This window comes from Sparus aurata, chromosome 15 (genome assembly GCF_900880675.1).
Source record: "Sparus aurata chromosome 15, fSpaAur1.1, whole genome shotgun sequence".
Classification (NCBI taxonomy): Eukaryota; Metazoa; Chordata; class Actinopteri; order Spariformes; family Sparidae; genus Sparus; species Sparus aurata.
Window position 1 is genome coordinate 27970299 of NC_044201.1, and position 27922 is coordinate 27998220.

At 43.9% G+C, this 27922-nt stretch overlaps 1 protein-coding gene across 1 annotated transcript in view; it reads right to left on the reverse strand.

The window, feature by feature from the left end:
- Window positions 1-203: 203 nt before the first annotated feature.
- Window positions 204-27922, reverse strand: part of LOC115596433 (uncharacterized) — an 82264-nt gene continuing 54545 nt past the window's right edge. Inside the window, exons 2-5 of the mRNA XM_030441521.1 lie at window positions 25611-25715; window positions 17601-17737; window positions 13325-13449; window positions 204-9007 (exon numbers count right to left, since the gene is read on the reverse strand). Coding sequence (XP_030297381.1) covers window positions 4806-9007; window positions 13325-13449; window positions 17601-17737; window positions 25611-25715 — 4569 coding nt within the window. The 3' untranslated portion in view covers window positions 204-4805. The remainder of the gene's footprint in view (window positions 9008-13324; window positions 13450-17600; window positions 17738-25610; window positions 25716-27922) is intronic.

Sequence of the window (27922 nt, forward strand, 5' to 3'; positions counted from 1 at the left end):
AAATTAGTTTTTCTCTGTGGATTTAATAGATCTATGATATTATCTGCTGAAATTAGATTACATGACACAAAAAAGGCTGAATATTAGTTTTATCAGGACATCAAGACATTTCTGTGACATATAAAGTTGCATAGCGACAGTTTGAAACAGACTGTAAAAGGTTTTCCCCTTAAAAGACACAATGATGACAAGACACGTTGATATCAGGTCTACTGATTTATTTCCATTGCAGAGTAATTTGTTTTTCTCCATGGATTTGCTAGATCTATTATATTAGCGGGGATAATATCTGCGGGTATGTATCTGCTGAAATTAGATTACACCAAAAAAAAAAGAACAAAATTGCCAAATATTAGTTTTTTTTTCATCAGGATCTCAAGACATTTCTGTGACAAAACTGGGGGTGAAAAAAACAGTTTGTGTAGATATTTAAACATGGCCTAGAGACTGTAGAGAACATATGTACAACAGTTTAACGAGAGGACGAGTTCAGTATGTGTGGAGGTCGTTTACTAGCTAAAATAGCATCAGAGTACATGATACAAAAACTGTGCCTCATTCAACTGAGGTGTCTCTACAAAAATACATCTAATAACAGCTTCTTGTCTTCTCTAATTTACACAGTTTTATAACAATTATAAATAAAACCTGCGTTCACAGAGAACATATGGTTGCAACCCCTCGCGTACAGAGCTACAGGGAGAGAGAGAGAGAGCGTGTAGTTAAATATAAGTGCGGTCACACCGGCTAAATATGATTCCGGCGCTTTTTCCTGCACTAAGTCGTCGTAAGTAGTTTGTTTGACATCGCTGCCTCTGTTCATAAACACTTCACGGAGCAAAAAAGCTTCAAGGACGTCACCCTGGGATCTATAATGTCACCATGGCGACACGAGAGATCAACTGGTGTGGAGAGTTTTATTGTGTCCAGGCTTCTGGAGAGAAACATTTTTTACAGCCTGATAAAACTTAACTAGAATCAGGATGATGATCCGCCCACAGATTTCTGCTTCGTGCGGTCCAATTTTCATGCATATTTTCTTTTTTTTTTCTGCTTTGTGTTTGTGTTTGTCTGCACCGCCCGCATCAGAATAAGTTGAGATGGATAGGCGTTGCCGGTTATGCCCCGAAGCCGTCGCAGCCAGATGTTCGACTTCAGAAAAGCGAGAGAAAGAAATGACGTGTTGGTAAACGTGTGGGAGTTTTACACCAGCGATCCCGCCATCGTTACTCCTGCTGATCACACCTCTGGAAGTCTGAGCGTCACGCTGCGAGGAGCATCGCTCGACACGTTAAGAAAAGATGTTGTTTTCTTAAATGTGAGGTATTTTTCTGCTGCAGTTAATGAAAGTGTGGGAACAGAGACCAGTAGCAGATCTTCACCTGATAACCCTCAGCTTTACAGGATGAACCCGCCCTGAAGCGACGCTCAAGGAGGGAACACTTCGAACTTCCCGCATATAAAAGGGACGATTCTGTTAAGGGTTGAGATGCTTCTGGCGCCTGAAGCAGCGCAGCCGATGAATGACAACAGGTGGAGGCAGCTTTAATCAAAAAAATGTTTTTTCTGTGATTACCTGACAATCAAACCGAATCGCATCTGTTCCATCGCCGCATCTACGCGGGCCCGATAGTCCCTTTTCACGGCCGACATGTTCACTTGTCAGAGCAGGAGAGGCGTTATGTAACGTCGACGCTGGCTCCGTTCTATTAAGTGCCTCGCTGTGTCCAGGGATCGTTTCAAATGAGAGAAAGTAAATTTGAATGGAGGCGAGCCGACCAGTGAGGACGAATGCAAAACAAACTGAAGGTAATAATATTTTTAAAGGATGTGAGACGTGACTTTACTGTTCTTGTTTGTCAAATCTGACTGATTCGCTGCTTGGATTGTTTTAAATTCTGCAGCTGTTGTGTTTGTTTTGCTCGGTTTTATTTTATAATAATAAAACCTGTGGATAAAGTATGAACGAACATGATAACATCGTCTTGGCTGCAGCCGGGATTTAGATCAACATCAACGTGTCACAACCTTGTTGACAGACGATATTGATTCCTCTACATGAAGACGTGAGTTCAACGCATTTAATGTTTCGTATGACGTGTACTAAATATGGAACCACACAGACTTTGAGCTGCCAACAGGAAGCGACCAGGACAGCGTGACAGGAACAATTAAACTATAAAGCGCATGTGTGATGATGCTTTACACAAATAAACTGCTTATTTTGTTTTCCTCCCCTGTTTTGCAGCCCGATGAAAACGTCGGCCGCGAGAAGTGTCTATTAAATCTTTACACTCTCTGGCTCTCTGTGCATTTTTTGGCCTTTTGTTTCTTTGGATGAGTCACTAAATTTAAAGTCTTTTTTCCACCACGTTGGAGGTATTTTTAGCGCCGCTGCGATAGAGTCAGTCGGTAGAAAATCAACAGTGGAGAGTAAAGGTCAGACACTGGAGTCAGTCCCTCAAAATCAAAGAGCAAAGGCTTATTTCTAAACTTAACATTTTGCTCTGACGTTCAGCTGTCACGGGGAGAAATGGTCTGCAGAAGAGGCCGAGATTCAATTTACACACCGATGACAGCGCAGACAGACCTGTACGTATCTGTAATACAGCAGCGCTCTGCAGTAACGCTCATATTTGCTGTTTTTTTGCAGCCAGTATGCAACAAATTGATGGTTTAAAAAGTCAATTAAACCGCCTTTTTAAAATGCCAGCGACACCGAAAACCTCACACAGAGAAAACAAAATGTTTTTCTGGAGATTCTCACAGTGTTTTCTGATCATTTCAGGTGTTTCTGAATGTATTTTTCCAAACATGAGCCAGTTACCCACAACCCCCCTCTCTGCGAGGACAAACACAGAAGTTAACGCGTGTCTGAGAAACTATGATTTCTGCTCCATTAGGTTTCTTTGTGAGCTGTGAAGGACTTTTTTCTTCTGTGCGCTCTCTTGAAAAAGCTTCACTGTGAAACTTCCCGCAGAAAAATCACCTTGTTAGCATTCAGCTAACATTCACATGCATTCACATCGTGTCAGCTGGAGGCGGAAGAACAGAAAAAAACCTTCTGTTACTTCGACTCGGTAGCACTCAGGCTTTACTCTGAGATGTTAGAGTAAAAAAGATGCCAGCTTTAAAAAGTCGTGCAAGTCTGCAGCTCTTAAAGGGACAGTTCACCACAAAAATACATGTTTTTCCTCGAACCTAGAGCGCTATTTATCAATCTGACTTGTTTTGTTGTGGCTGGAGATGTCAGGTGTTGAGATATCTGTATTCTCTGGAATATAACTGAACTAACTCAAACACGTCTGTTTCTAGAGATTATGATTACTCAAGATAATCCACAGAATGTGTTGTCAGCAGTTTGATGCAGGAACCAGGCACGGCATTGTCCAGGAGAACCTGTGCTTTCCTAATTTTTAATTCTTCATTGGCATAATCAACAGTTAAATACACCTCCAGCCCTGAAGCCCACACATGTACGTCACTGTATGGAGGTTGTCATCGTCTAATGTCAAAGCTGCAGATGCATTTTTCTACAGAGACGAGAAGAAACCGAGAAAAAACGTAAACAAAACAGCAGGTAGGAGGCAGAGCTGAGATTCCTGCTCCGCTTAATTGTCTCATTATTGCCTTGAAAGCATCTTTAGACCGTTTCTGTTGAGACAAGCTGAAGAATTGTTAAAAGTCAAACTCTCTCTCTCTCTTTCTCTCCTCGCTACCAACTAAACAAATAACAATCCCGTCAGGTCATTCAAGCAATCTGGTATTTCCTTCTTTATAATTAAATTCTGCGTGCGCTAAAGGAAAAGATATATAAGTGGAGACAATCCACAGCAAAAATAAACATCACAGATGTTTTATTTCTGTACTTTTTGAGGCAATATACAGCGCGTGAGTCTAAATCTGAAATCCTGGTGTCGTGCCTGGTAGGAACTATTTTCTTTTAGCATGAGAGGACGCACACTTCCTCCTGGACGGTGACGCGGAACGAAAATTGAAACAAACAACGACGTGTGGTTGGAATAACTTGAGTAACCGGATTTTTACTTCTGGAAAGAGACATTGCTGTTGGATTTGAGAGATTTAAGAGAAAGCGCAGACCAACACCAAAGAAGATCTACATGGATAAAAAAGCACTATAAGAACAGAACAATGCATCCTTGATTTTGGGGTGAACTGCCCCTTTAATAACCTCGAGCTGTGAGTTCCCATCGGTCTTGAAAGTCATTCAGGAGAAAAGTGGGAAATCACCGACTGAAGTAGAAGCTCTCAGTGTTAAAAATATGTAAATGTATTAACAGAGACTGAAAGTATCTGCGGACGTACGTTGATGGATTTGTCCTCTAAAGTCACAAAAGCTGCGGTTTCAAATCTCTAACATGCTTTAAAACGCAGCAAATCATTGGTTTGAAATGCAAAACAGGAGCATCGGCTGATTTCTGTCGGGGGAAAAACGAGCCCAGCTGTGGATCCCCCACCACGACTCTGCTGGCTGCACACCTGAGGCTCATTTTGAGCAGGATTGCGACTGATGAAGATAATTAGCCATCTTTTTTTTTTTTTTTTCTTTTTTTTTCCGATGTGTGAATCAGTGCTTCGAGTGTACGAACCAGGGGGATGAGGTTTCACGCAGGTTTTGGCTTTAGATAAGATCGGTTTTGGTTTTTCTACTCGAGTCTTCCTGAAATTGTCGTCCCTCGCTTCTGTGCAGGTTATGACACATAAAAGCTGCTTTCACCTTTTGACCTTTTTTCCCCTCGGAAAATAGAAAAATGTTCCCTTCGTGTGTTTGATTCTGTGCTTCTTTAGAAATTCTCCTGGAACAACATCTGTAAGGGCAAGACTGCAGGGTGGTGCGGGGGATACAGAGACGGGTGGTGACTCTGCAAGGGGTGAAACGCGGCTGCTAAGGGATACGGACCGGAGGCGTCCAGGAGAGGGATGTGGGATGAGGCGTAGAAAGAGGGAGGGAGAGGGGGAGGAGGAGGAGGAGGTGGTGGAGGAGCAGGAGGCGGGTTGAGAGCGAGAGGCGAGAGATGTGTGGAGAACGAGGGGAGAAGATGAGGGTACGGGTGGACGGGGAGGTGTGACGGAGGCGGGAGGAGGGAGAGGTGATGCTGGATGAAGGTGTGGTGGAAGGAGAAGGAGGAGGACGAGGAGGAGGTGGAGAGGGAGGGCGGGAGGAGGAGAGGAGCGTGGAGGGGGATGCAATGCGGAGGGAGGGCGCGAGGAAAGCAAGGCCTCTTCTCTGGGTAGACAAGTTCAAAATCCATCTCCTTCCTTCTCTCCCTGTCCTCCCTCTCTCTCTCCTTTCTCCTCAGCCACTCCTTCCCCCACTCCTCCTGCTTCTCCTTCGCCTTTCTCCTCTCAATCTGCTCCTCCTCCTTCTGTCTCTGCCTCTTAACGTCTGCTTCCTCTTCCCCTTTTGTGCCCACGAGAGCAACAATTTCCGTTGCGTTCGTGGCGCGACCCTTATCGACATCGGCGCAGTGATTACAATCAGCGACACAATTACCGTTTAAATAATCACCGCGACCACCGTCAATATCATCACAGGTGAGTCCGACGCTTTGATCAATACCCCTGGAAGTTTTGCAATCAATCGCAGAATCAGAGGGGTTGCAGAAGTCGTTACACTTCTTTGTAGTGTTAGAGGCGAAGCTCTGAGCTACCGATATTCCACTAAAACCTGTTGTGTTGTCAGAGTCGGCGGACATTTTTTCTTTCTCTGTTTGCTTGTTCTCATATTGACAGTGGTCAGCAGGTGTGTCGTTGGTGCTACAGGTAAAGAAGTCTTTTGATTGTACGTCCACAGGTTCGTCCACGGTGTTACAGGGAGGATCAGGAGAAAGATCCATGTCTCTGTCGCAGCTCTGATTGTCATTCGTAGCTCCACAGATGCCAGAATCGCCACGATTTTCATCCTCGTCGCGCGTTTTCTCACACAGGCTGTGGTCGCTTGGTGTGTCACCGGTGTCACAAGTCTTTTCCTCGCCTCCGGGGGGATCAGAGCTAAGTTGACTGCAGTCGACAACATCGCCGCTGACGCCTTCGCTGTCTTCACAGCGACAGTAGTTATTCAGTCCGTCTGTCGTGCTACAACCAAATGTTCCCTCGCTGTGTTTTGTCCTGCAGAGGAAGTGGCAGTCACTGTTTTTCTCAGTCGTGTTGCAACTCAGGCAGTTGTCCAAAAGTGTCCCGGTCTCTCTGCTGGAGTCCTGCGTACAAGAGGCCTCATCGACACCGAGGCCAACACATTTCTGTCTCTGCGCAAAAGCCCTCCTCGCATGTCTCCTTCCCCGTCTCCGTCTCTTCCTCGGTGTTTCTTCAGCTTCCTGCGATTCTGTCTTCCTCTTCTCAGCTGTTGCTGCTCTCTTCGACATCCCTTCCTTTGAAATCGCATCACAAGGGAGGGTCATGTCGGCGCAGGCCGATCTAATTCTCGGTTGTGTTCCCGTCTGTTGTGCTGAGCAGCGTGACGCCGGGCCTATCGCCGGATTGCTGTGTCCTGCAGGTATTGTTTGTCTTTGACTACACGCTGTTTCTCTAAAGGGAGCGGGGACCAGGCTAATCGCTGGATCGCATGCTGTTTCCCTCTGAGGTGCAGTAAAAAGACACATTTCTGGCTCATGTGCCGTCTCTCGACAGGGAAAAGCAACACGGCTAATCACTAGGTTACACACGTTTTCTTTAGCGTCCCGAACGGCTCTTATCTCAGTCTTCCTCAGATTGCCTCGCTCCTCATCTCTACGCCCGTCCTCCTTCCCTGCTTGTGTATTTTTCTGAATCTCCGGCGTCTCTCTGTCATTCTGAGCCGTGTCAGGCGTAATTGCAGGACGGCATGGCATCTGTATAACAGACCCGGGGACGGGGCTAATCACTGAGTTACATGCTGCCCCCCTGCAGAGGAGCTTTCTGAGCCCCTGGCCCCACCCGGAGGCTGATTGCTGGGATTGATGCTGGCTGGCCTCTCTTTTCACCTGCAGACACAGCTGGTTACACCGATTACACCGATTCATGGGAAGATTACTTAATAGCTCTCCTCTCTTCTTGTCATTTCTACCTGCCCTCTCCCGCTCGGTCTGATCTCCTCTTATCCTCCGCTCTTCTGGCCTCATCCTCATCTTTTCTCTCTCTCCGACCAGCCGATGCGCTACAAGATTACTTAATAGCCCTTTTTTTCTCTCCTCCTCTTTCTCTGTGACCTCCCTTTTCAACCTCTCTTCTCCTCTCCCTTCGAACACTTGATTCTCAGAAAGACTACTCATTATCCGTCTTCCCCTTTCCAAGTCTTTCTCTCTTCCTCTTTTCCTCCTCCCCCTCTTCCTCATTCCCCTCCACCTCCCTCCCCTCTTCCCCCTCCTCCTCACTTTCTTTTGAAGGCCTAGCGTCGGCGCAAGGTGGCACTCGGTGGAAACGGGAACGAATTTTAAAGCACTTTCATCACGCCAACCGCAGTCGTCCGGAACTGCGTTGCAGCCGCTTCCCTGACCTACAAGTTCCATAGGATTTCCTGCCTGTCCTCCTTCATCGTCTTCTTCCCTTTCATCTATCTTCCCTTCCCTTCCTCCCTCCGTAACTTCCTGCCTCTGTTGGCAGTCGGGTTGTTTGATCACAGGCGGCTTTATTCTCTCCCTCGCTTCCTCCAGCCCTCCTTTCTTTTCCTCGCCCCCTTCCCTGGCCCTGTTATGCGCTCTGAAGTCGTACAGTAGAGGGTTGATGCTGAAGGAGATGGAGGGCGACGTCTTGGTGTAGCTGACCATCTCCGACGGCCAGAGAAGAACCCGGGTACCGTCTCGACTCAGGACGCGACAGAACGGCTCTTTGGGACGACTTGGAAGTGAGGAAGTCGGTTCTTTAGCGCAGTTTGATGGAGACGGGTTTGATTCCTTAGGCTGTGTTCGGATTGAAGTCTCGCCAGAAATGGATTTCTGAGGCTGATTGTCCACATCGTCACGGGGTTCAGCCTCGCTGTCTCGACACACTGAGTCTTTCGTCACAACTGTGCTCACGCCGTCAGAAACCTGCTCCGGAATCCCAGATTTTAATCTAAGATGAGCTCCAGTCCCACTTTCACCGCCAGTTTGGGCTCCAGTCCCATTGTCATTACGTAAGGAGAGCTGGGCTCCATTCCCACTGACATCCTCAACTCCGATCACATTGCGATTACATAAAGCAACCTGGGCTCCAGTCCCAGAGAGGCCTCCAGCTCCCCCCTCAGCAGAGATACCGGCTCCAGCCTCCGAGTGCTGGATTGCAGGTTTACTGTCCACACCGCACTGGTTTCCAGTGTCCCAGTGATCAACACCTGCACTGTCTGCGTTTGCAAATACTGGAGATTTGAGCCGCTGATCTGCGACTTTCTCCGCCAGATATCTGGCTCTTTCTTGCGCCGTCACCACAACTTCCTGCTTCCCGGACAAGCCAGAGCTCCGCCCGGATTGGATGAAGACGGCGGCTGATTGGTGCAGGAGGAGGCAGCTCCGTTTGGGCAGCGAGAACGAGACAGGACGGACTCTGCCAGGAGCCGACTGGACGTCTGCTCTGCTACCGTTGATGCTGATGTCGGACGTTTTAGAAGCGGCTCTGGAAGTTGCGGTGGTGGAGGCGGTTTTCTTGCTCCCGCTGGCCGCTGTGGTTTTGTTGAAAGTGGATCCATTAGTGTTGGTGTTAGTGGCAGTTGCTGGGATGTTATTGGGAGTAACTGGGTTGCTTAAATAATGACGAGCCCATGGGATCTTGTTAAAGTGGCTGGTTTCAGGAGAGGAGTTCGTATCGGTGTTGTTGTTGATGATGCTGTTGTTGTTGGTGGTTTCACAGGTGGCGGCGGCGGCGGTGGCGGCTGTCAGGTCATTGTAGTCCATTTGGTTCTTGTTGATGATGCAGGATTCAGTCGTGGACTTGTCGGGGTCCATCTGGCCGTATGCCCACTGCGTGTTGCTCAGGAGTCTGGTTTCCAGCGCCGGGTCCAGGGGAAGGAAGGGCTGGATCAGCGGGGTTTGAGGCTCTAGACGGGAGGGAGAGCAGAAAAAGGATTACAGCAGCTGACAGTTGTTACATTTACATGCAAAACATGACAGGATTATCTAGGTAACATGACAATAACGGAAGTAGCAGGAAGGGATACAAGAATAGCAATCAATTTTTTTCAAGATTCCCCCATATAGTGCGGCTCCTTATGCATTTATTCAGTGTTCTGGCTCCTCGCCATCCCTCCTTTGTTGCTTTTAACAACATCTGAATGTGATTTATGGGTGTAGGATGGACTTAAGCACAACAAAACATTAGCACAGAGATGAATATGTGGCTGGCTAAGAAAAAAATTAAGATTAAGGGTTTTATTCTCACATGTAATATCCATTTTTTGAGCACAACATGCCGGCAGACATTTATCTGCCTATACTTCAGAGTGGCAGATGATTCAGACTATTATTTCTTGAGTGAAGGTTTTAAGATGACTCATAACTTTTAAAGTAATCCATAATGTGCCTTCCTCGAACAAACTGCTTCTCTTTTTTTTGTTAAATATTGGAGTTTTTGAAGGGGGAAGCCCGCAAATGAATTACAACTCCTGCGATACACTCAGACGGGGTCGACTTTAAATGCGGTTGTCGAACTTTTCCATCGGTTTCAACTTTTCAAAATGAGAAAACTTTACCGAGTGATATATTTTCTCAGAAGACGACGGGGTGACAAATGATTGTTTCTTTTGAAACCACAGGTCTGATGCTGCCAAAGCTTCAACGTTATGCTTTCTTTATTTTAAAAATGAATCCATCTTGCACCCTAAAATCCACATGAAGGCAGCCGATATCACCTCCTGCATCAGAACAAATTCAGACTGAATGACAAATTTAACTGGAAAATATCCCCTCTGATGACACTAGATTCACTTTTTATAAGAGCTTGCCGGTTTATTAGACTACCTAACTAAAACTAATGCATCCCAATAAAACAGCCCTGTAATAAATCCTACGGTAAAGTCTTTGTTGAAACAGTTTTAGCGATCTGTTGATTCAGTTTTATTGCAGGATATATTTTGTGTTGCTGTCGAATTGCATTGCGTCTCACTGAGAGGTGCGGATGAGAAACACTGACTGTGTACCTCCATAAACCAGCAACCAAGTTTTACTTTTTTGCATATCTTGAAAAGTTTGAAAACTAATAAACCACCGTGAAGTAGAAGCAGAAGAAATGATAAAGACAAAGAGACGGGAGTGGCATTTTGTGCATTAGAGCTCTGCGGCAATAAATGTGAATCTGCTGATGCATTCAGAGGAGACAGTGACACAGCAGAATCTCCTGCTCGCCCCTGTGATAAGGTGGTGTTGGAAGCTTGGTAACGTATAATAGTGATCATTAATGCTTTTTCTCTCGAGCACAGCTAAACTGGATTGATCTGGAGGACGTCAGCACCAGTGGCGTGCACAGACTTTTTGAAGGGCAGGGGCGAAAAGAAGGGCACTTTAGCATGTGTTTTTGCCACCCAAGAGGGCAGTTTAGCATGTTTCAACCAGCCAAGGAGGCAGTTTGGTGTTTTGCCAACCAAGAGGGCACTTTAGCACGTGTTTTAGATCCCAAGAGGGCACTTTAGCACGTGTTTTGGCTCCCAAGAGGGCACTTTAACGCATGTTTTGGATCCCAGCGGGGCACTTTGGCGCACGTTTTTGCCACCCAAGAGGGCAGTTTATCAAGTTTCAACCAGCCAAGGGGGCAGTTTAGTGTGTTTTGCCAACCAAGAAGGGCACTTTAGCACACGTTTCGGCTCCCAAGAGGGCACTTTAGCACGTGATTTGGATCCCAAGAGGGCACTTTAGCACATGTTTTGGATCCCAGGAGGGCACTTTGGCGCGCGTTTTTCAACAATTGGGCCACGAGGGGGGGGGGGGCCACCGTTAAAATAAACGGTGTTACTAACGGCGTTATTTTTTTCATTAACAGGTAATCTAACTAATTACTGTTTCCATTGTTACAGCGCCGTTACCATTAGGACATTTAAATGTGTCGCGTTATAAACTGAAGCTACTCATTGAAGCTGCTGTCATCCGACAAGAGGTTTATGAATCGTGACTCATCTGAATCTTTGACCTGGATCTTTAAAATAACCCGAGAGTCGAGAATCTCTATCATTAACTGGAATCACTTGAGTCCTACTATAATCAAAAAATCTAAAATGATAAATAGCGTCACGCAGAACCGTATACATAGCAAGCTTGTAGCCCACTAGCCCGCGAGCCACGATGCCGGAAACACTCGTCGTCGTAGCTCATGAGCCTCGATGCCAGAAACACAGCAGCAAATTCGTAGCTCGCGAGTCAGAGCAGGATAGCGCAAACAGCCGTCTACGTTCTGAATGAGTAGCAGACGAACGAGTCAAGTCTCTGGGTTAGACTTCCTCGAGTCAGCGTTAAAAGCACAGTGAATCCACAGAACTTCCTACTACGTTAGCGGTTTAGAGACAATGGGCTCGGACTGAGTTCCCATGGTGATTTGACAATACTGACTCAAATGACTCGCACAACCGGGTTCAATTTGGTGAGTGACTCAAAATGACTCGAATCCTTAAAAGGAACCGTATTTAAGAGCTCTACATCCGACTTCGCTCTCAGCCACCGGAGGGAGGAGGGAGGGGCGAGACAACCACATAAGTGATGATGATTGGCTAAGAGTTTGTAAGCCAATCAGAGGCAGTGTTACGTTTACACACAAACCACACACACACACAGCAGCCTCACACACACAAACTAGCAGAGGTGAGCTGCAGCAATGGCGAGTCCGGAGGGAAATTTTACTTTTTCAAAGTGGAAGTACAGACACAACTTTAATCTCTTTGAGGTAAAAGGCAAGAACGTACATGTGAAGTGTACATCATGTCCCAGAGCGAATAACTAACATAACTAATTACTTTGTCTAAGTAACAGTAAGTAACAGCTGGTTGGAAATCAAGCTTTAACAACTTACTTCTAATCTTGTGGCCTGCTGAGAGGAAGTTAGACAGAAACTAGCTGCAAAATAATATTATTTAATAGTGTCGGGTTATTTTCATTAATCAGCGTGGTCAATTTAACCACCTGCTAACCATGAACTCTGCGGTTCAGGTGTTTTGTTTGTGGAGAAACTCAGGTCACCTCATCGGACTTCTTTTATATCCTGAGTTTAATTTGCTTCCATCAGGGGCGAAGCTTTTACCTTCCTTGAGCTTCAAATAAACGGATAGATGAGGTCTTTTATTCCTGCAGGTATTGACTTTTTTCTTTTTCTTTTTTTAAACAAATGAGACTTGTGGGTGTGATACAGTCTCCTCTTTTCTGTTTCATTCACTCATTTATCTTTTTATCCATCCTTTCCTTCCTCTGCAGGGTCGTGGTATCTTTTCCTCTGATCACCCTGATGGTTTTGTTGACCACTGGTCCACCGTGACATTGGCGTTAACCTTTCTTATTTGTGCTTATTTCTTTAGGTGTGTTTATATATATCATGTGGATTACTTTTTTTTCTATTAGTTGTTGTATTTACTATTGACTGCTGTCTGCAAGAGAAAATTCCCCCTCAGGGACATTAAAGCTTTACTCTCTCTCTCTGAAAGGGAAAAGAAAGTTAAATGAGCCTTTCTTCAACTTTCTTAATGTTTCATATAGCCTGCGGCAGCTACGCTAACCCTCGCACCGAAACCCTTAACGCACATAAAGGAATATATTTATACCATCCACACCTCCCGTCAAACCATGCTGCATCTCTTTCGTGGAGCATTTTTTACGCTCCAGCAGAGCAGAAGGTTTGTAATTTTGGGTTGGTGTGGTGCCGGGTAATACAATAGCTTCCTTTTTTCATTCCCTGGCTCTATATTCACGGAAAGGTCAGCGCTGTCAGGACGGTTTGCAGTCGGTCACTGACAGGAAGTCGTGTGACAAAGTTCACCGGAGTTAAACTCGAGGGAAAAGCTTCGTGCTGATTAACTGCAGCAAATCTCCTTATCGCTGCGATTCCGCTGAAATCAAATGATTTTAAGTCTGAAGTTCTGCGAGTGTGACCGCGCCCCTCGAGCAGCTTTTAATTCAGTGTGTAATCGTCAAGTTCCTGTTATGTTGTGTTCCACTTCTTTCCCCAAACCATATTTTACATTTTATCCACAGATTTCAGAGCTGTTCGTTTCTTTTTTCTTAAGTTGCTGTTAATAAAGACGTTTCAGCGTTTCAGCAGCAGACCACGCTGCGTTTAATCCCTCGAAATCCAGACTGATATCTCCATCACGGAAAACAAACACACGCTCATAAACTATTTAACACACCAGCACATGCTTTTTTAACGAGATAAGAGCGCTTACTTGTTCCCAGTGTTGTGCTGCTCGTGTGGATGTCGGCCCAGTTCTGCACGAAGTCGGGTCGGGGCTGGTTTGTTGGCTCGACTGCGACCGTGGTGGACCGGAACATGGGACCAGAACCTGGAGCACTGAGGGGAGAAAAGAGAGGAGAGGAGAAGATTAAGAGGACATAAAAGGAAGAAGAGAGGAGGAAATGAAAGAAGGAAGTAAGTGAGGAAATGAGAAAAAGGAAAGAGGAGAGGAGGACAAGAAGAAAATGGGAATGAAAGGAAACACAATAGGAAATGTAAAAGGAAAGGAAAGGAAAGTGGGGAGGGAAGGATACAAGGTTGAGTGAAGAGGAATGAACTAGTGGAGAAGAGGATAAAAGGAAACAAGGAAAGAGAAGAGGAAGACAAGAAGAAAGTGGGGATGAAACGACACACATTTGTAAGGAAAGGAAAGGAAAAAGGAAGAGAAAAAGGAAAGAGGAGAGGGGAGGAGAGAATTAAGAGGACATAAAAGGAAGAGAGAGGAGGAAAGGATAGAAGGAAGTAAGTGAGGAAGGAAGGACAAGAGGACAATAAGACACTTGGGATGAAAGGAAACAAATGTGAAAGGAAAGGAAGGAAAGGAACGAAGGAAATAAGTGAGGAATCGACGAAAAAATGGGAATGAAAGGAAACAAAATAGGAAATGGGAAAGGAAAGAAAGGAAAGGAAAGGAAAGGAAAAGAAAGGCAATAAGTGAGGAATCGAGAAAAAAATGGGAATGAAAGGAAACAAAATAGGAAATGGGAAAGGAAAGGAAAGTGAGGAGGGAAGGATACAAGTTTGAGTGAAGAGGAATGAACTAGTGTAGAAGAGGAGGAAAGGATACAAGGAAAGAGAAGAGGAAGACAAGAAGAAAGTGGGGATGAAAGGAAACATATTTGAAAGGAAAGAGGAAGAGGAAAGGAAAGGAATGAGGAGAGGGGGAGGAGAGAATTAAGAGGACATAAAAGGAAGAGAGAGGAGGAAAGGAAAGAAGGAAGTAAGTGAGGAAGGAAGGACAAGAGAACAAGAAGAAAGTGGGAATGAAAGAAAAAACATATAGGAAATGTGAAAGGAAAGAAAGAAGAGAGGAGGACAAGAAGAAAGTGGGGATGAAAGGAAACAAATATACAAGAAATATAAAAGGCAAGGAAAGGAAAGAGGAAAGGAGAAAAGTTGAGTGAAGTAGATGAAAGGAAAGACGCAAATAAATGAGGGAACAACAAAAGGAGAGAGGAGAGGAGATGAGGAATGAAGAGGAGGAAATATAACAAAAGGAAAGAGGAGAGCGGAAAAGAAGAAAGTGGGGATGAAAGGAAACAAATATAAAGGAAAGGGTACAAGGTGAAGTGAAGAGGATGAACAAGAAAATATGCAAAAGGAAGGAAGGGAGGAATGGAAATACAGGATAGGAGGGAAGGAGAGGTGGACAAAAGAGGAGATGAAATAAGAAGGAGAAAAGGATGAGTGGAAAGGAAATCAAAAAGGAGAAATGGAAAAGAGGAAAGAGGAGGACAAGAAGGACCAAAAGTATGATGAAAAGAGGAGGAAAAACAAGGAGACAAGTGATGAGGAGAGGATAAAAGGATAAGTGAAAAGGGAATTATGGAGGACGGGGAGGATGAAAGGGAACAAAACAGTGGGGATAAGAGGAAAGTGGGGGAAGGAGGAGAGGAAGGAACGAGAGAAATATGAGGAGAGGATGACAGCATGAAGGGAAGAGGAGGAGGGGATTAAAAGTAAAGGAACAGAGAGAGGAAAGGAGAGGAAACAAGGAGACGAGCGTCGAGGAGGGCGGGCGAGGGGAGAGCGGAGCTGAAATGCAGCTGAAAATCAATTTGGCCACGCTTTCCCTCGCTCTGCCTTTGTGCCAGGAGCCAGACTGCATTGTTGCAGATCTGAAAATGGCAGTGACAGCCGATACCGATACACGAGTTTCTGGGCAGCGGGCGGGTTCAGCGGCGCGACCCGGTTGGTCAGAAACACTTTACATCCCTGCTGATTTATTCCCATTAAGCACAGCCAGATGCATTTAAACTGGTTGCTGTGCCAACGCTGGTGGTAACCAGGGAACTAGTTACTGATGTCATGTTTCTTCTTCTTTTTTTTTCTATTTTTACTCATGTGGAAAAACAAAACATGTCAGTGAGCACGTCAAGTGTTTTTTTTTTTAATTATAAGTAGGCCGAGATCTATATTAAACTCTTAACTTTCATGCACGGATGTAAAAAAAAAAAAGTCGTGGATGTTTGAATCGTGTCTTCGGGGACTATTTTCTGGCGGAGCTCAACGCTCTTTCTTTTTTTTGCGTGGGCGACTTTCAGGTTTTGACTCGCGGCTCCGAGCTCAAATTTTTTTTTGCATTCATGTGCAATCGTATAGATATTTTGAGTGGGAAAAAAAAAAACAAATTAAAAAACAAATTCTCCAGTTTGGTAGGCCGCCAGATGAACTCTCCTCACAACATGTTTTCTGCAGCGAGCAGCCAAATCCACATCATCTGTTTCCAGACCTCCGTGTTTGTTTATCATTTGTCTTGCAGGCTTTTTTCCTAATTTTCATTTTATTTTTCTTAAAAACAAACATCACGTGAGTTGAAGTCCCAGATGTCGGCTCCTGAACACACACAGAGAAATGTAGATTTCTTTCAGCAACATTAACGCACAGCTGTAAAGTAACTCTCGCAAACATTTACTCAGCAGGATGTTTCCCTGTAATGGATTACCCATCTGAGGCACGTTTGTAATTTCTACTGCGATACACTAAATGAGCTCATTAAAAGCAGTACATCTTTTATTTCACGTGAAGAGTTGACGTCTCATAGCGGGAGAAGCACAGGTGTAAACAGGCAAATTAACATGGCTGTGTTCCATTTAGCTGCTTTTATTTTTCAGGAGTTATTGTTCCCGCTGGCTCATTTTCACAGTATCGCGGCGCTACTGGGACACTTGAGTACAACAGAGACATCATTAATCTTATTAGTCACACCTGTGCTTTTTCTACGAGTCAAAATGTCGGTGGGGAAAAGCGATTTCTGGCACAATTTCACATACATCCGAGGTGCACGGAGAAGGAAAAAAAGAGGTCAAAACTTCGGGAACACTTGTAGTGAAACAGAAAGAGGAAGGGACTAATGAGAGCCACGAGCCAAAACACATTGTTCTGGAGTACTGACCTCTTCAAAACGGCCTTTTTTTGTAGTTGTTGTTTTGGGCTGTAACAATTTCACAATTTTTTGCTTTTACCCCTGAAATAAAACCTTCAAAAGAAGATTTGCTACAAGCCACAATGACTAATAGCAGCAGCAGCAGCTTCATAGGCAGCACAGAAACAGAGTGAATGATAGAAAAGTTCAGAACTTAAAACTGATTTGTAGTCGTCTGTGAATGTAACTAATAATTTTATCTCTGTTTTGGTCTCCTCCAATTCCTATAAATTTGATAAAAGATTGATGAATGCATCAGTAAGTTGTCTGTCTGCTGTTCTGGTGCCGAGCAGGTCGTATGCAGCAGCTTTCTTGTAGTTTTGGAAGCACGCTTTACGAGATTAGTGACAATAAACCTTAGAAATTAAGAATCTGTGATAATAACCTTTGTATTATATGTAAAAATATAGATTTTTGCAGCTTTAAAGTCTAAAAGGTGTCAAATACTGACACTTTGGGATTGTAGGTTTTGTCAGCCGCCATCGCAAAATGTCAGTATTTACGGAACTGAGACTCAAAAATCATCTTTCTTACAAATTGGAGCTTTAAGTACGAAGGTACTGAAATACTGAAGTCATTCTAGAAAAAAAAAGAAAAGTATTTTGCTCTTAAAATGACATTTTAACGTTGTTTAGATGAGAGTGACAACAGTGTGAGGGTGTTTACGGCTGTACCGCATCCATGGTTACCAGCAGTAGCCGCGTTATTTTAGATCGCACTACCTCGCTCAGCAGGACCTGCCCTGCTTCGCCTCTGATTGGCTACATCCAACTCTCATCAAAGACTTAACAGACACAAGATGTCTCACTCTGTAGCTGTTTACAGTGTGTAAAGAAATGCTGCAACTACGCACCAAATGAGACAAATAGTGTGATTTTTTGAAAATGAAAGTGCGTAAACCTTTTCTGCTAGGTCCCCCAAATAAAAGTATGAACCTGACTAAAGCTGGCAGATAAATGTAGTGGAGTTAAAGATACAATACCTCAAATTTGTCCGTAAGTACAGCACTTTGTATTGAGTATAACAGCCACATGTACTCGTGGAGGCGTTCTACGTCACTCACCACTCTCCCGTCCTCCCCTCTTCATGCTGGTGGAGCCTCCTCAGCGCTCTCTCCTCCCTCTTCTCCTCCCTGCGTCTCCTCTGCCTCCTGCAGGCCAGCGCTCTGTAGAACTCCCTCTGTTTCAGCTCCTTGAGGCGCTGGAGGACAAAAAAAAACAAAACATGGATTACGATTATTAAAAACGTATTAAAAATGTAACAGGACGAATTAAGAGGTTAAAGAGGTAAAGCGGCAAAATGATGAGTTAATAAAGAAGTTGATCACGCTGCATTTAGTTTCTGTGTGTGTGTGTGTGTTTGCAGTATTTATCAGCTCTGTGTGTAACTATAACTGTGTGTGTGTGTGTGTGTTCATGTGAGTTCTTTGTGTGTTTGTGTGTTTATGTGCTTACTAAGTCAGCCAGTGTCAGCTTTAGTAGAGTCCAGACCAGCTTAATTCACTTACTGAGCTCTGTCTGCAAGCTGTCTGCAAGCCAGAGATACTGATACTGTACGCGTGTGTGTGTGTGTGTGTGTGTGTGTGTGTGTGTGTGTGTCACAATATTAATAATATACCGGTGGGCTCGTATCTCAGACAGACAGATGACAAAAGACAGACAGACAGCGCGGCGGGCAGAGAGAGAAACCGACAAATAGATAAACAGACCGAAATAGACAGACAGATAAAACACAGACGCAGACAGACAGACAGGCTCAGAGGGACGATGAGACAGGCAGGGAGACAGGTGACGTGTGTTATTTTAAAGCTTGCAGCGTTTCTTGGAAGGTGTACATAGTGTGAGGGGTGGACAGGGACGCCGACAGGAACACCTGACAAACAACTGCAAAGAAAACAACACAAAGTACAACGTGGAAACTTTGGAATAAGAGTTACAGCGACGTCTTTATGACAGATGAAGCAAAAAAACAGACGCGATATCTTCATCACATCCATGTGGATCGTAATATGTAAATGACACCCAGCCCGCATGAGCGTACACGAGACTACAAACACAACAATGACGAGCAATAATGTGATGAGAGTGAAAGAACAAGCTCTCCTCCGTAAACGCAATCCAGTGTCAAACCAACTTTGAGCACGATCCTGCTCTGTAAACGTCTCAAACATCATTATTAAAATCATCCTTATTATCACATCCAACAGAAAAAAAGCACACGTCTGACTTGCTGGTGAGATTTTGAAGACAAACTGAGCTAAATGAAACACTTGTCCTTGTCTTTAAACGGTGTTTAAGTGTCATTTACACCGGGGACATTGGGAACTTGTACGCAGCACTTTCTTAAAAATGGCCATTTTTGTCCCCATCACTTTTTAAAAACGTAGTTTTTGCAGCTTTTACACACCTTAAAAAATGACCAAAGACTCCCGAACACTGTCCACTTCACATGCATTTTAGTTTAATGACAACATTTTTGTACTTAGACCTTCATCTGGCTATCTCGAAGGTCTAAAGACTGAAATGTTGTTGTCATTAAACGTAATTGCAAGTAAAGTAGTGACACTGTGCTGGAGAATAACTTCTAAAAACTGACTTGCACCAAGAAAATGGACGGCTGACATCCAAGAGGTGTAATATTGGAAATGTTGAGTATGTTTGCGTTGTCGACTCTGCAGTACGATTGGTTTTACACTTTATATGCGCTATGATGACGTTGTTGGTTAACAGGCACTGAATTCGACATTCATCAGACGTAAAACAGAAATCAGGACATTCTGCAGACAATCTGAGAGAGAGAGAGCGTCCTGGATTGTGATAGAATGAACAGCCGAACAAAGAAAAATGCTTTTCATTGTCGACCTCCTGAGAAATGGAACGAATTAGTTAATTACAAATGACTTTTTTAATGTCACTGACAATCACATTCAAATGAAATGAAAAAAGATAATTAAATAAAAGAGAAACTGTCGCCAGGTGACGGTTCAGACTGACTCCGACCCTGAAGTCGCGTTTAATAACTGAAAATATCACACATGATGTCACACAGCAGCTTGACCTTCACACAGATCTTTAAATGTCATTTTACATGTTCTTTCTGGTGTTTTTACTCAACGGCTGAAATGAATGTATTGATCACACGAGTGGGACACAGTAAGGTGATTGATATTCTGTGTTTTCTGGGTTTTGTGTTGCTTCACTTATCCTGTGGTTCATTTTGTGTAAACCCTCTGAAACTGATCTGCCAACCTGCCGTCTCTTTCGCCAATTCTGAACTGATCACATTAAATCTTAGATATCTGATGGTCTCTGCGATCTTCAGCCGACAGTTTCTCCGTCAGTTTTCCTGAAGTTCACTCTTCCTTTCTCGCACTGCGTGTCAAACTTTTCAAGCAGCTGTTAGAAGTTGGAATATTTTAACCTTTTCAGCAGGAGGCATCGCTTTTTCTATCAATTACATCTGAGTGTCAGCAGCGCACACGGACCTGCACACAACCCAAACACCAGAAGAAATGTTTGTTAAGTACGTTTCTGCAAAGCCACAGACAAACACAAACTTTACATTTCTTTAAGTGTCAGCTTTATGTTTGTTTACATTGAATTTTCTGTTTATCTCTTGTCTTAACACTGTGCTTACTGTAACACTCTGGTCAGGCTGAAAACCATCATGGTTTGGATTAAAGTACCTGTTTTGGTCGCCATGATCAGGGATGCCGCAGCTTGAAACATCCGTGGGTATCTTTAAAAATATCCAGTGGTGTGACTCAAACCGCGGTCGGCCATTTGGCAGCAGCCTCGCTGGTAGATTAACATTTTATTACAAGGCTGGCAGTGACTCAAAGTCTCTATGTAATCGCTGTCTTCCCCCAAACTAGACTGATTTCTGACACGAGCATAAACAATATAATCCACGTCAACACATGCAGTGCACATGTATTCTTTTGAATACAAGATACGACATGGTGTCAGCTGGGAACGCTTTCAGCAGCGCTGGTTCATAATGTTGTTTGTTGAGATGCGCCGCATTAAAAATGTGAAACATCATCCGGTGCGTTGACAGACGGAGAGAGAACGGACGAGACAACGAGTCCCTGGTTGGAAGCACATTTACCGCAGAAGACACTGCAAATTAAATGTCTTTACTTATTTTCAATGTGTGGTTCCCTGTAGGACTTGTGTTGTTTTTTAATTAACAGACAAATATATAATGAAAAATTCATATAGGAGCACCTCTAAAGAGCCGCAGATACTCAATATTGATCATTATCATCATATTTGGCCCTGGGCCTCTGCTCTGTGAACCTGTTTCATTAATCAACCCATGATCCTGGTGTATCCCTCTTTGTTTACATTGTTGTGTAGAGAAATTGTCACTGAGCGACAGTGATGTGCACAAGGGGACCCCCTCGTAGCCCAATTGTTGAAAAACGCGCTAAAGTGCCCTCCTGGGAGCAAAAACATGCGCTAAAGTGCCCTCCTGGGAGCCAAAACATGCACTAAAGTGCCCTCCTGGGAGCCAAAACATGCGCTAAAGTGCCCCCTTGGGAGCCAAGAAAGCGTGCCAAAGTGCCCTCTTGGGAGCCAAAACATGCGCTAAAGTGCCCTCCTGGGAGCCAAAAAATGCACTAAAGTGCCCTCTTGAGAGCCAAGAAAGCGTGCCAAAGTGCCCTCCTGGGAGCCAAAACATGCGCTAAAGTGCCCTCTTGGGAGCCAACAAAAGCGTGCCAAAGTGCCCTCTTGGTTGGCAAAACACACTAAACTGCCCCCTTGGCTGGTTAAAACATGATAAACTGCCCTCTTGGCAGCCAAAACGCACGCTAAAGTGCCCTTCTTTTCGACCATGCCCTTCAAAAAGTCTGTGCACGCCACTGCTGAGCGACCAGGAGCAGGATTCATGACTAAAACTCTAAAGAGTACAAAGACAGAAATATGCAAATGTGTTCTTTCTGTCACATTTATGAAGCCGGGCACACGTGTGAGCTTAATTTTCCACCTCCGCAGTTCATCGTTAATAGACGTAGGAACACTTTTAATCGTCTGTTCACATGCGGCGCTCATTCAACCTGTCAATGGAAAGATCGCGTGGCATCGGCAAGGTTTCTCCAACAGCACCAGCAGCTGTCATCACGCACGGCTGCGGCTATTTAAAGAATCTGTACAATTAATTAATTAATCACACGTACCAACAGGTGACGACTCAATCATCATTAACATTTAAGATCAGAACAATAATCAATATTTAAACTGCAGAGCTCGGAGCTAGAGAGATTATAAACATAAAATAATTGCACAAATGTAAATAAAAGACTGAGAAAAACGAATGTGTGGATTTGAGCAAAGAAGGCAGAAGAGCTTTATATTATTTTACCTCGTATTTCATGTCCACTTTATCATTTCACCCGCTGCAAACTCAATAAAAACACAAGTGCGCCTCGTCTGCAGTCCGCTATAAATACCACTTTATGTGTGGGAAGCGGTGTGTTTGTGTTTTTACACAGAGCATGAAATACTATTGTTTACCAAAGTTATATTTTTATGATGTGTGTTAACATCCGCTGGTGGCTTTGTGCTACTTTTAGAGCTAATGCTAGCTGCTTCCATCGAATAAGAGCTGACAACACTGGTTTTAAACTTGTCATTAAAGCTAACTGTGCTAACAAAGAAGTGTAAACAAACCGGTAGTCCACAATGGAGAGAAACCTGATAAATATGAAGTTTTAGTGACTGTAAATGTTTCTGCTTGAACAAAAAGACAAATCACAGTACGATAAACTGTTTATAATATGGACGGAGCCTTCGGATATCAAAAGTACAATGCAGACGTACTGATTGTATGTAAGCTTATGAGAAAATTAGCCTACTTTTCACTTGACTCATCCTAATCTGGTCACTACTGGTTCCAAACACATGAGGTGGCGACGGCTGAAACAGCGAACTGAAAGTTTCACTGCGGGTTTACACTTGGAAAGTCCTTTCAGCATAAACAAAGTGACACTTGGTGCTTAATTTGGAATAAACATCGAGACTTTGAGATTAAAAAGCTAATGAGAGGAGACCGTGGGTATTAAAAACAGGCAGCGGTTCATTCTTAGTTCATCTAATGTGGATGTAAAGACTCTCGGAGTGGAGCTGACAGTCGGCGGTTTTCCCTCTCCTGACGGAGCTAACACAACAAATAATGTGACACCTTCCTGCTACTTACACATCTCACTGTATAAATTATATATTCCATTAGAAAAACACACAGCTCCTTAAGCTGCATAATGTAGGATAAACTGTGCATGGCTGTTCTCGGTCTGACTCGTCGGATCCGTCACAGCAGCACATAAAGCGCCGGTGACGTAGCCTCTCTGCAAGCCACTTCATTTCTGAAAAAAGGAGATGGGACCGTGACTGACCGTGAACCAAAAGACGGGCAGCTTAGCTCCGTGTGTGTTCAGGCTGGGAGAGAAAATCCATTTCCTGCAAGCGTTGCAGCCTCGAACAATATGCCCTAAATGCTCTGCATCTTCAAGTAAAACCTAATAACTCTGACACACAGCTAACTGTGAGAAATATTACGCCTCCTTCACCGCTCGCGAGCGTACAAACGATAATTGCAGCAAATACATTCCTCGCAGCACCTATAATTTTGTAAACACTCAAACAGCTGCAAGTTCTCAGAGGCGTCTTCCTGCACAGCCAGCGACAGAGGGAAGAAACTCTTTTCTACATCCGACTGGAATATCAGAGGAAGGGAATGAATATCACAATAACCGGACAAGGGTTTTAGATAAGCAGGGTGCAATATTGATTATGTGTTATTATGTAATCTGGGAACATGCTATTGATTTTAACCTCCAATAATGCCCTCGCTGACTGACATTTCATTTTTTTTTTTTGTGCTGATAGCAGAGTGATAACATTTTCTGAAGAGATTATGACTTATTTTAGGATTCAATTAAAATCTGCATGTTCTTGAGACGATGCCTTCAGGTGCCGACGAGAAACAGAAAGAAAAGTCTTGATAACAATCAGATTAAATCAGACTTCTTTAGTGTGTAAAACATGGATCCCTTCTGTCTCATGTAGATCTGGAGGGTGATGATGTGGAGACGACTCTCTTTCTTAATATGTGTGATGCCATTTTGTAGTTTACATCTTCATGTGTCTTGTTTTGCTCTCTACTTCCTGTCTTTGTCTGTTTTCCCACCCAGTGTTGCATTAGTTAATTGTTCCTGTGTATGTCAGACTGTGTTTTCCACCTCAGTCTTTGAGGGTTCGTCTGCGTCTCCTGGTTCTGACTTCCTGTCACGTTTTACCTGCATGTGCTGCCTTTGTTATTCTTGTTTCTACTTTGTTGTTGATTCGTACATAGTTTATTCTTTTGCTTGTGAATGACTCCTGTTTTGTTGCCTTGGATTTCAGGCATTGAATCAGCTATAATTAAAGCTCACTTTAAGTTTTTAGCCCCGCCTTTGTGTTCTACATTAGACCCTTTTTAATACATGTGACGGATGTAAACAGGAAGTGTAATGTTGCTGTGGATTATTAGCTATTAGCAGTTCGAGTTTGCATTGTACCTGCACGATGTGACACTGCTGAGTTGGTGTTGCTCCTGGTACTGGGCTGGGCATTATTTTTGGGCTAATAACCCAAACGCTTTCTCGTTCTGTTTTTTCAAGTCGAGCCTGAGTTCAGACCAAAGATTGAAGACGAGATGAGTTTGAACGTGCGCTGGTTCGTTCCAAAAACCTGCCAGTTTAAATCAATGCAACCAGACGAAACGGTGTATCAACTCACTTGCAACAACTCTCTGAACCTCTGTGTCACGATATATTATTTGTAGCGTCCTAAAATATGAATGATCCGAGTTACAGTGAGTTACTTGCTCCACTCTTTGATGAGTGTATTGATGAGACAGCACAAATTAAAGGTGTGTGTCGCAGCGAGTGTGTGGTTGAGCAGAAGAAAACCAGTGAAGCTGTCGATTTAGTAAGAAGTAAAATTCAACTTTAAGGTGAAACACTTAAAGGGATATTCCGGTGTAAGTTTAATCCATGGTCTAAATCACTGTGAAACTGTGTTAGGCTCCCTCTCGAGAGATCAAGTTAGCAGACCGCTAATTTACGGAGTTTTATCAACCTCAGAAACGACCGCACGACAACAAAACACTGCAGTAAATGGATCCAAATATAAATCGCCACCAAAAAGCCACAAATAATGCTCAGAACAGCACCAAACTTCAGCAACAGTACAAATAGGGTCTCAGCACATAGTCCGGGGCATCTAACCTCCGCTAGCTTAGCTGGATTTCTATTGTGAAGCTAAAAACAGATTTCAACTCTCCTCCATCAGCTTCCGGGTCGGGGAAGTCCTGACGCGACGATTACCGAGTGCGGTTAGAAATGCGCAATTCCGTTCTTTTCCCTGTCCGCTCTCGATAATAACTGTTATAAACTGGCAGGTAAGACACATATGAACTTTGATTGCTTTTCCATGGAGTCATAATCATATATTTTCATCCATGAGCCGCGGAACTCTACTGCACTCGGTAATCGACTCGTCGGGACTTCCCGTCAACAGGAAGCTGCTGCAGAAGAGTGGTAAATGTGCTGAGACCCTATTTGTACTGTTGCTGAAGTTTGGTGCTGTTCTGAGCATTTTTTGTGGCTTTTTGGTGGCGGTTTATATTTGGATCCATTTACTGCAGTGAATTGTTGTCGTGCGGTCGTTTCTGAGGTTGATAAAACTCCGTAAATTAGCGGTCTGCTAACTTGATCTCTCGAGAGGGAGTCTAACACAGTTTCACGGTGTGTTAGACCATGGATTAAACTTACACCGGAATATCCCTTTAAAACTCTCATCTTTGCTTGTTTGTTTCATCAGATGAAGTTTTCATCAGAGCTGCTGCTGTTGTTGTTGTTGTGTGTTGATGTGTGTCGACCACAGTTTGTGTAACAGAAACCAGAGCTGGACGCTCATTGCGTCCCCGGGGTGTAATAAATCCGTGACCTCGGTCAGGAGGGTTTAAGGTGTTGTGTGTCGGGATCAACCAGACCTCCGGGTGCCTCGTTAAGGTGGAGGAGGCTCACCTGCTTGTGGTGGTGGTCGTAGGAGTTGATGTGGTTGTCGTACTGTTGGTGTCTCACGTACTGCTTATCACACAGCTCGCAGTAGAAACTGGAGTCTCCGTCCTCCTGCAGAGATACAAAGACAGAAAGCAGGAAAGAAGTTAGTCTCAACAGGAAATCTCACTTATTGTATCGAGCGTCTTTGTGGTGATCTTGAGAATCATTGAACCATTAACGAGATAAATGGTTCTTTTGTTTTCACCCACATTTGTTTCAAGAAGCAAATCGGTTTTAACCCACATCTTCTGTCCTCATGCGCCGAAAAAGTTTTTGTTTTTCCTGCTGCAAGAGGAGGAGGAGAACTCAGAAACTCTTCGGCTAATAGAAAGTGAAGTGAAATCACAAGGTGAGCAGAATCTCAAACACGTTTTCCCACATTTTCTTGTGCATTTTTCCCCCCCCATTAAATTAAAAAACACCGAGCTCTGAGCATTTAAGAGTACACACTGTTTAATCTTGATTTCCTGACTTTGACCAATAAAGTCGTCCGTCTCCAGTGAGTTTTAAACTCAATAAAAACAACACATCTCGGACAAACCGCACACAGAACTGCAGAAAAGCCAACAATTAATTAAGTGTAGTTATGACTGTGATTACATTTGCTCCTGATTATTTATGAAAGCTGTTTGTTGTTTCCGATCGCAGCGTAACATTCCCTCTGGAAATAATTCAAAGTGGCTTTATTGGGAGTTTCAGGAGCAATATTGCCAGAAGACTGAAGTACAACGTGTCCAAATGTTACACAATAGCAGCAACACATAATGCACTTTGATACTGAAAGGTTTTGTTTCCTTGCGGCTGCAGACGTGCTCTCACAGACAGCCACTCATCAGTTTATACCACACTGTAGTGTAGGAAATAAGCTAGTTAGCTCGGCATGCTAACGTTTGCAGATAAAACACAGTTTGATTCTTTTCTCACTCTTTAATCCCTTAAATCCTTCCTACACACTGGAAATGGGCTGAATAAAAAGATCTCAAAGTACTCGTCAAATACAGTTTATAGGATGTTTTATCACTTAAATATATTCATTATTTGTAGCTTTTACAGCTGAGCAGAGAGGTGTATGGTGGAGTAGTAGTGACGGAGCTCCTCGGCCTCTTGAGTAACAGTTTATACCACACTGTAGTGTAGGAAGTAAGCTAGTTAGCTCAGCATGCTAACGTTGACATGAGCCGAATGAAGCAATCTGAAAGTACTCGTCAAACACAGTTTTCCTAAAAGGCATTTTTTCTGCGATTCTAAGTTGTTGTTACTACTAAAATATGCTCATTATTTGATGCTTTTTACAGCTGAGCAGACAGGTGTGTGCACCAGACATCGATACAGTGGCTCCACCGGCCAATCACAGCGGCTCAAGACGGCCGGCGCCTGTATGCGGCATATTTTGGCGTCATTTTTGTACGCAGGGGAAGTAAGTGGAGACACGTCGTCCGTCTTTATATTTGTCAGTGTGTCAGACTCTTAGAGTTGGTTATAAAACAAAATGAAAACAAAGTGTGTGTGCATGTGTGTGTGTGTGTGTGTGTGTGTGTGTGTGTGCATGTGTGTGTGCATGTGTGTGTGTGTGTGTGTGTGGCGGGGAGTGGTGAGTTACAGTCGTAGACAGTACGGGTCGTAAAATGTATTTATGAAGGAATGTATATTCATCATACTCAGGCTTTTAATTTGTTACCTGTCATATGGTGTGTGTGTGTGTGTGTGTGTGTGTGTGTGTGTGTGTGTATGTGCGTGTGTGTGTTCTCATAGAGTCTGTCATATGGAGTGATGCTGTCTCTATTGCTTCCGATGGCTAATGGGCCTTTCAATCACAACTATTGATCAGCAATCTGAGTGTCTGAGTGAACATACACACACATGCACACACACACATGCACACACACACACGAGCACTGCTACACACGCAGACAAACGCACACATTTCTGCAAAGCCCACATACATCGGTAGCTTTTAATACAGCAGTTTATCTAAAGCCCACACAGTAATTCGCAAATGTAGTAATGCAGGATTGGACTTTTAGTTCTTCCTACACACACACACACACACACACACACACACACGCACGCACACACCATCTCCATTAATGGAGGATTGATTTATCTTTAAAAGTAGGGAACAGTCAATCTGTGACATGACCTTCAGCGGAGGTCTTGTGTGTGTGTGTGTGTGTGTCTCTGTGTGTGCGTCACAGTTTGCATAAGTTGGAAATTTCCGAACTTTTAGTCTCTAATAATCGCACGAGCTTCCTGAACTCTGCGGCCATTAGGAGGCA